The 10,222-nt window shown below is 34.7% G+C and overlaps 1 protein-coding gene across 1 annotated transcript in view; it reads right to left on the bottom strand.

Annotated features, from left to right (window-relative positions):
- The window catches only part of SCML2 (Scm polycomb group protein like 2), a 69,089-nt gene that overhangs the window by 7,983 nt on the left and 50,884 nt on the right, over positions 1–10,222 (bottom strand). Inside the window, exons 9-10 of the mRNA XM_006911681.3 lie at positions 5,798–6,001; positions 4,786–4,968 (exon numbers count right to left, since the gene is read on the bottom strand). Coding sequence (XP_006911743.1) covers positions 4,786–4,968; positions 5,798–6,001 — 387 coding nt within the window. The remainder of the gene's footprint in view (positions 1–4,785; positions 4,969–5,797; positions 6,002–10,222) is intronic.

Raw genomic sequence — 10,222 nt, 5'->3', positions numbered from 1 at the left:
AGACAACAATCCTAATGGGAAAATAAATTTGTAAGCAATGCTTCCAATAAGAGCCAAAATGTACAAAGAACTCATACCACTCAATAACAACAAAAAAGCAAATGACCCAATCAAAAACTGGGGAGAGGACCTGAACAGACACTTCTTCCTAGAGGACATACAAATGGCCAACAAATATATGAAAAGATGCTCAACATCGCTAGCTATTAGAAAAATGCAAATCAAAACCATGATAAGATACCATCTTACACTTGTTAGAATAGCTACTATCAATAGGACAAGTAATAACAAATGTTGGAGAGGATGCAGACTAAAAGGAACCCTCAAATACACTGCTGGTGGGACTGCAAATTGGTACAGCCACTATGGAAAACAGTATGGAGGTTCCTCAAAAAACTAAAAATAGAATTTCTATATGACCTAACAATCCCTCTTCTCGGTATCTACCCCAAAGACTTGAAAACTCATATCCAAAAAGATAATTGCGCACCGATATTCATAGCAGCATTATTCACAGTGGCCAGGACATGGAAGCAACTGAAGTAACCAACGATCGATGATTGGCTAAAGAAGCTGTGGTACGTATATACAATGGAATATCACTCAGCTATAAGAAGAGATGAAATCCTGCCATTTGTAACACCATGGATGGACCTTGAGATAATCATGCTAAGTGAAATAAGCCAGACAGAAAAAGTTGAAAACCACATGATATCACTTATATGTGCGATATAAACCTAAAAGCATCAAAGAAACAGCACAAACAGAGACTCAAGGATATAGACAAGACTAGTGGTTACCAGAGGGAGGAGGGGGAGGGAAGAGGTAGATGTGGTAAAAGGGGTCAAATATGTGGTGATACAAAGAAATTTAACTATGGGCGGTGAATATACAATACAATATATATCTGCCTTATTATTGAATCATATACCTGAAACTTACTGGATTTTGTTAACCAATGTTACCATAATAAAAATAAATTTTAAAAAAGTACCAAAGTTAAACTTCATCTGGTTCAAAATGGCTGGGAGCCAGGCATGCCCCTCAAAATCATCTGATGAGCAACCTTTAGCCATCCAGTTACTAGCTGATAACTAACAGGCCTAAGAGAGCTCTTACCACTTGATTTTATTTTTAAAAATGGATTATAAAACCAACAGGCAAAACATAGTTCAGTGAATGACAAATATTTCTACAATTAGAATATTTAAATTCTAAGAAAAGAAATAATTGACTTTTTTCATACTCATTTAATGATTTAGAAAACTGAAATACTAAAGTATAGTTTTCTATAGATATTTACCTCAGAATCTTAGTAAGATCAGAAAAAGTAATTATCTTTTACTTGTACTATTCTAATGCTTTCTGTATGAAAAGTTTATGAGGCTGGTGTATGGTCTACTATCTGGGGCTAATACAAACATAAAATTGACTCTTGATTTCTGCTTCTGGGTATTATACTAAGCTTAGGCATGAAACTATTCATGCACAGATAACCAGAAAAAGTCAAATAATTTAAAGTCATCATAGAGAGGTACTCCTAGAATGACTGATTAAGGACTTCTGAAAACCTGCTCCTTCATAAAAATAATGAAAACACTGGCAAAAATAACTTCTTCAAAACTCTATACATTATAAAGGTTCACAACAATCCAAAATGCACTTAGTCAAGAAAAACGACTGAATGTGAGAAAGAACAGCAAATTCTGTGGCATTTTAGCTTTTTAGCTGTGGTATTAACCATCTTTTTCATCCCAGTTTTGCGGCAGCCTTGCAAACCAACACCTTCACAACTATAGTAGCTATGAAAACCAGTAGCCTGTTAGTCACTGGAGGGGGCGCAATGTATTTAGAGCTCTTCAAAACCCCCATCCACATAGAACTATCATTATTTGACCAATCTTGCAGATAACTGAAAAGCTCTACTCTGAGGACTTGTTTTCTTTGACCTGAATCAAAGCCTGCTCTATCTGAACAGCCCTATCTCCAAGGCATTGGTCAAAAAAACAAAACAAAGAAACAAATACTCAGTGGCAATTATTTAACATCAAAGCTGACAAAGGCAGTATTACCAGTTAGGGCTGACAAGAAGTGGACCAAAAAGCTTAAAAGGGAAAACTGGGGATTGAGATGTCCATTCAAGGACTCTTAAAAGCAGTGAGATATTCCTGGGAATCTAGAAGGCCTTATGCATGCTCAGGAAGTCCAGAGAAGGCCTTAATCTTTCATTTCTTGTTGACCTTGAGGCTCTACACAGAGACTTATAAAACTGCCTCCTGGAGTGTTTAAGGTTAAGTCCCAACACACACAGAATCCCTTGGCAAGGGCTGGGAGACATACCAGTTCCAGACATTTAAGTAAATCTCTGTTCAATCATTAGCTGATCATTAAGCTAACTGAGAAGACTTCAGTGGCCACACATGACAAAATCAGCCTAAGAAAAGTCATTAAATTAGTCCAGAAAAGTCATTAAACAAGCAAACAGCATCAGCAGCAACTAAACAAACCCTAGGGATGAGGAAGGAATCTGATTATTAGAGTTGCTGCATTATATCATTTTAAAAAGCTAAGTTTTCAATTTAAAAAATTGGAATACATGCAAAGATACAGCAATATGGGGCCTATACACAGGGGTAAAAAATAGTCAATAGAAACTGACTTTGAAGAAGCCCAAACACTAGACTTACTAGATAGACTTTAGTATATGTGCTGCCGAAGCGAGCACAAGACAGACTTTAAATAAGCTATTTTATATAAGTTCAAACAACTAAAAAAAAAATCATGTCTAATGAACTAAAGGAAAGTGTGAGAACAAGGTTTTACCAAATAGAAACTATCAATAAAGCAATAAAAAAGAAACAAAAAGAAATTCAGGAGTTAAAAAGTATAAGTGAAATGAAAAATTCATTAGAGGGTCCCAAGATCAAATGTGAACTAGCAGAAGAAAGAATCGGCAAATTTAAAGAAAGGTCAATTGAGATTACATAGTTTGAAGAACAGAAAGAAAAAAGAATGAGAAAAAATAACAGATGTCAGAGACTGGTGGGACACCATCAAGAATACCAAAATATACACAATGAGTGAGTCTCAGAATGAGAGAAAAGGGGCAGATAGATTATTTGAAGAAATAATGGCTAGCAGCTTCTCAAATTTGATAAAAAGCATTAATACGCATATCCAAAAAGCTCAACATTCCCCAAATAAGACAAACTCAAAGGGATCTTCAATAAGATTAGCAACTGACTACAAACTACAGAGGCTAAAAGGAAGTGGGACAACACATTCAAATCACTGAAACAAAAAGATGGTCAATCAAGAATTCTATATCTAGCAAAACTAAGCTTTAAAAAAAAAGAAAATAGGAAATTTCCCACACTAAAGGGAGACCTTCAAGTTGTAATGAAAGAACACTAGACAGTACAGCAATCTTCCCTTATCTGTGAGAGATACGTTCCAAGACTCCCAGTAGATGCCTGAAACCATAGATAGTACCAAAGCCTATACATACTATGATTTCCCTATACATACATACATACCTGTGATAAACTTTAATTTGTAAATTAGGCATAGTAAGATATTAACAATAATAACTAAAAAGTTACTAGAACAATTATAACAATAGACTAATAAAAGTTGTGTGAATACGGTCTCTCTCAAAATATCTTACTGTACTGTACTTACCTCCTCTTCTTGTGATGAAATGAGATGGTACAATGCCTATGTGATGAGATGAAGTGAGATGAATGACGTAGGAATTATGACGTAGTGTTAGGCTACTATAAGGGTTCCTTGGACACAAGCACTATGATACCATGTCAGTCAACCTGATAACTGAGATGGCTACTAAGTGAGTAATGGGCAGGTAGGATATACAGTGTGATCATGCTGGACAAAGAGATGATTCACATCCCAAGCAGGATAAAGTGAGATTTCATTACACTACTGAAAATGGTATACAATTTAAAACTCATGAATTGTTGATTTCTGGAATTTCCTATTTAATGTTTCTGGACCACAGCTGACCATGGGTAAATGAAACCATGGATAAGGGGACTGTACTGATAATTTATAAAGTCACATACAAGTAAAAGTACTTTCAACTAACTGTATAAAGTAAACGTTGTGTCAAAACAAAAACAAAAATTAATTCCAATTAGATCAATGGCCTAAACATAATAGCTAAAACTATAAAATTCTTAGGAGAAAACATAGGAGCAAATCTTAGTGAACTTATATTAAAGCAATATTTCCTTAGATATGGCAACAAAAGTACAAGAAACAAAAGAAAAAATAGATAAATCAGACTTCATCATAATTAAACACTTTTGTGCTTCAAAGGACACCATCAAGAAAGTGAAAAGACAACCTACAGAATGCGAGAAAATATATGCAAACTGTATGAGATATAGAACTCCTAAAACTCAATTTATATATAATAAAAAGACAAAGAACCCAATTAAAAATGGGCAAAGGGTTTGACTAGATAGTTCTCCAAAGACACAAGTAGCCAATAAGCACATGAAAAGATGCTAAACATGAAAATCAAATCCCAATGAAATCTTTCAGGTTTTGATTCTAAAGTTCATTATGAATACAAGAAATTACTTTCCCACTTTGAATGAACAAAAACAACTGTATATTATATACATACATATATATGTCTAATTACCATTGTGGCTAAAATGTTTACTTTGAAGGAAAAACTGAATTACACAGGATTCTCAACTTAATATGAAATGTAATATAAAATAGAAGCATAGTATAAAATTTTATATTTTCTCTTACCTGACTGACTTTGATCATGCTCTGCAGTACTATGAGTATTACCTCTGAAAGCGCTAAAAGGCTGGCTACTCAAAAGGTTATCACAATTCAGGGTGTGGCAAAAGGTCTCAAGAAAGCGAAGGGCAAATGATGCACTGTTCACTGGAGGGAGGTGGACAGAATGAGTTTCCCCATCAAAGAAGGCTATTGGGAGAAAAAAGATGTCAGAGTTATATCATAGAAAGATGAGAACTACAATATCAACAAAAAAGCCATCAATTTAGGAAATGTAATATAACTCTAACTTGTTTTTTGTTATTTATAAAGGATAATCCTAAATTTAAAAAGTTCCCCTCATTAAAACACAATAGCTTAGTAAGTCAGCCAGAGAAAGACAAATGCCATATGATTTCATTTACATGTAGAATATAAAGAACAAAATAAACAAAACAGAAACAAACTCAGATACAGAGAACATAATAGCCTGTATTTGTAAAAGCATTATCATTTAAAAACATTCATAAAATAAACAATAGAAACCCACTAGTCTATAACATTTTCTACTATTCCAAACATTACATGGGTACAAATGTTGTAGTATCTGATCACAAAATCATGAAAGCTGTTAATTATCTCTTAATCACTTCTTGAGTAAAATTTTTATTTAGAGCTTATCTATCAGTCTGTTTTCTAAAAAAATTAAAATATATTATCAACCAATGTACTGTGTCTATAGTGAGCTTAATACAGCATATAAAAGGGAAAAAAATCTGTACTCTTTACCTCAATTTACAGTATTACTCTAACATCATTTATTTTGAAAGTAAAGTTAAACTTTCCAAGATGGGTTAAAATTCTATAAACATAAAATTATTATAAATATTCTATCAATATAATAAAAATTCCAATATTATAAATGGCTAATAGACTAGAAATATTATAAAAGAATCTATACATCATAAAACGCCTGCCTTCTCTGAACCTAAAATCAAATTTGGAAAAGAAAGCTGAATAAAGGATTAGATGAACATACCAGTTATCACTTCTCCTCCACGATCATCTGGCTTAAGGAATCCAAAAACGGTCTTACTGTCAATGGCACAATCCACACAGGCCTGCACAGTCCGCCGGAGTACCACATTCACGGGGCCCGGGCCATAGTGGTCAGGCAGCTGCTCGATTTTCTTCTGATCCAGGTAAGGGCCAACATTTCCATATTTGTTTATATAAACACAGACTTGAGGAAAAAAATATGTACACAGATATAACAAACAACGAAATTGGTTAAAAGGAACATAAACACTACATAGTTACTATATCCCACTAGGCACACTTCATTCAAAGAGAACCTAAATATAGTTTATACCAATGATCATTTCTTCTACCTAAAAATATGCATGTAAATATATTTTTACATTTGTGTAAAGATATTAAACCTAAATAGAAATAATCCAAATATTCAATTTTCTAGAATTTTGCCCAAACTGATAATAAAAACTATAAGAGTTTTAGTAGCATCACAAAACAATTCTTCGCACATTCCCACATTATATAAAATGATATAAAGATAGATGAATATTTTCACCTTTTAACTGTACAAACGGTATAGGAATTTTCTTTCAAAACTGGTCATGTTAGTACACTCCTTTTTGGATTGAATTTTAGATTGCCAACATTGCCCCTTTATTATAATTTCTAAAGTAATCAACTAACTTAGGACATATGTCACAGCAAATTCTAATGAAAAATTCTAATGAGAAATTTTCACTAATTTTAAAAAATAAACATGTTCTTTATATACACGCCAAGGTTCACTGAAGAAAATTTAAAAATAAAATAAATGCTTTCCTTAGTATAGTAAAAGTATGTGATTTAGAAGCAAATCATCTATAATCACACAAATGTCAAGTTTTCACAATTTTTTTTCACTGAGGATCAAGAAATACAAATCAACATATAATGTTAACAATATGAGAGTATATTATCAAATATAATATATATTGTCTCCCTAAATCAAGAAACACATTATTTTTATCCATTCCCAATTACTTAATTTATATTGAAAAATTTTCATATATACATATTCTATATTGATCCCGATAAAAAATCATTAATCTCACACTTTCACAAAGTTGAAATATATAATACAACTTCGTGGCAACAGCTAGAGGAAGGATGCACTCTGTCACAGAGATAAAACAGCTATAAAAAACTTCATCTGCAGTGCTGATGGCATGGACAAAGTTCTAACGAACACAAATGAAGCTAAACAAGGATTTCCATGTTTTTTTTTTAATCTCTTTTACATTACACTCATTTAGCTAGTCTCTGCTGCTAATGGACTATATCTCAGAAATAATAAACTGACAAAATGAGATATATTCCAATAATCACTTTTTAGATGATTGTATTTCAAAAAATTAAAATTTCATTTTTAGTCAGGAAAGAAAAATTGGGGTAAAAAGCCCAGGAAACAGAAGAGTATAAGGGAGCTAATTAAGGATCTAGGAGAGGAAACAATAGAACATGCTCTTAAAAATAGGAAAGAAATAAAATGTGCAGGAGATGACAAATAAAAGAAATTGATTAGTCTGGGTCTGTGTCATTTCATACTGTTCACATAGCAAAGAACAATTTAAAGTCATCATGCCCCCTGACAGGCAATGATCTGCAAAGATTTTAAAAGGCAATAAAAAAGTTTGAGAGGATTTGGCAGAAACATGGCGGAGTGAGAGACGTCCCTAGATCACTCCCTTGAAAGAACAATAAGCTGAACATCTAAAACTCAACAAAAAACACCCGAACTACACACCAGCACGTCTGAGTGAGGGATCTGTGCATAAGAGCTACCATAGGTCAGAACCCAGGTGTTGGGTGGTGGACTGGGAGTAATAAAGAAGCTCCCTCTCGCAGCTGCTGGAGCTCCCTGTAGGAGGAGCGGGAGGGGTGAAGGCACAGCGACTTCCCTGAACAACTCTGCCTGGAAGTGCGGGGTCTTGTACGCAGCCAACCAGAGGGCCCAGTATTCAGGGCAGAAAGCAGAGAAGTGGGGCGAGACCACAGAGGAACAACAGTTGATTTTTGCTGGCAGAGGTTACAAAACCGAGGATGAGCCGCAGCCTCCAACCCCAAACCCAGAGGGCCCCTCCCCGTATACCCTCCAAGACCCATCACTGCGGAGCCCCCGGGAAGTCTGAGTAAACACTACCGAAACTGCTAGGGATCCAAGGGGCTTAGACGCCACCTACTGGAAACCAAAAGAAGAGCGCCTTCTTTGCAGCAAGCTAAAGTGAGACCTTTATTTAATAAATCTTCTATCTGGAAAAACAACAGAATAAACTTCCATTAATGCCCAGAGAAGTAGTCCATTAAACACCATGAACAACCAAGATGACAAGGCATCTCAGAAAGAAGGAGAAAAAATCTCCAGAAAATAAGCTTACAGACAGAAGAAATATGTGACTTCAATGACAGAGAATTCAGGATGGTACTTCTAAAAAAATTCAGTGAGATCCAAAATGAATCATAGCAACAATTTCAGGAATTGAAGAAACAACTAGACGAGCAGAGCAAGGAGTATGAAACCCTCAAGAAGAACAAAATAGATATTCTGGAGATGAAGAACACACTGCAAGTGTTGAAAAATGAAATAGCAAGCCTGGGAAATAGAGTCGACCAAATGGAGGAAAAGATCAGTGATATCGAAGACAGAAATCTAGAAATAAATCAGAAGGAAGAAGAGAGAAACCAAAGAATGAAAAATAATGAAATAGAAATACAAGAACTAGCTGATACCATCCAGAGAGGAAATATAAGAATAATGGGCATTACCAAAGGTGAGGAAAAGGAGCAGAGACTACAATGCAATTTCAGACAAATAGCAGACGAGAATTTCCCAAAGTTAAAGAATGAGCTGGAGCTTGGAATTCAAGAAGTCAACAGAACACCCAATTATATCAACCCAAAAAGGCCTTCACCAAGACGCACTGTATTAAAGTTATCAAAAATCAACAACAAAGCTAGAATTCTTAAGGCAGCCAGGAAGAAGAAAATGGTAACGTATAAAGGGAAACCCATTAGATTATCATCAGACTTCTCAGCACAGACCTTACAAGCCAGAAAGGAAAGGAACCAAATAATTAAACTATTAAGTGAAAGAAACTACCAGCCTAGAATAATGTATCCAGCTAAGCCCTCTTTTAGATATAAAGGAGAAATCAAGACCTTTCCAGACATACAAAAAATGAGGAAATTCACTACGAGGCTTGCACTATAGGAAATACTGAAAGCGGTCAGCTCACCTAAAACAAAATAACAACAAAAATACATAATTAGGAGTAAAGTGACTATCAGATAAATAGAAGCAGAGGAGTGCAACCCTTAGTAAGAGCAGAGCATTATAGTTTAAATAATAAGAAGTGAATTGTTATAACAAGATAGTAATGAACGTTCAGCATACATAGGGACAAATTGAGACAACAATGACTGAAAAGGAGAGAATTCAAAGATCCAAATTCGCAAAAGGGAATGGAGATAAGGCACGTGCAGAAGAAAATAGACTGTATATATATAACTATCCTTTTCATATTTGTAATGGTAACCACACACCCAAGATTCAGAACCAAAAATATAACATGAAACAAGAAGAACCAGAGGCAAAACCCACAAAAGCCAACCAAAATAAAGAAAACAGAAACACAAGGACAAGGAAGCAATGGAAATACCGAGCTACCAGAAAGTAAAAGATAAAATGGCTATAAGACTTCATATTTCAATAATCATCCTAATGTAAATGGACTGAACTCACCAAAAAGGCTGAGTTGCAGAATGGATCAAAACACAAAACCCAATCATATGCTGCCTCCAGGAGACAAATCTCAGCTCCAAAGACAAACATAGACTCAAAGTGAAAGGGTAGAAGTTGAATTTTCAAGCAAATGGCATTCAGAGAAAAAGCGGGACTAGCAGTACTAATATCAGACAAAACAGACTTTAAAATGAAAAAAGTAAAGAAAGATACTGAGGGATACTTCATAATGATAAAGGGAATCATGCACCAAGAAGACATAACACTTATTAATATCTATGCTCCCAATCAGGGAGCCCAGAAATATGTAAAGCAATTACTAACAGAACTAAAGGGAGAAGCAGACCAAAACATTATCGTAGTAGGGGACCTAAATACTCCACTGTCAGATATACACAGATCATCCAAACAGAAAATCAATAAAGAAATAACATCCTTAAATGACACATTAGACCAACTGGACATAATTAACGTATACAGAGCCTTCCATCCCAAAGCAGCTGCTTATACATTCTTCTCTAGTGCATATGAAACATTCTCAAGAATCAGCCACATACTGGGACACAGAAATAGCCTCAACAAATATAAGAGGGTTGAAATCATACCAACCATATCCTATGATCATAATGCTTTGAAACTAGAAATCAACTG

The sequence above is a fragment of the Pteropus alecto genome, unplaced genomic scaffold (genome assembly GCF_000325575.1).
Source record: "Pteropus alecto unplaced genomic scaffold, ASM32557v1 scaffold23, whole genome shotgun sequence".
Taxonomy (NCBI): Eukaryota; Metazoa; Chordata; class Mammalia; order Chiroptera; family Pteropodidae; genus Pteropus; species Pteropus alecto.
This window is presented reverse-complemented; position numbering and strand designations above follow the sequence as displayed.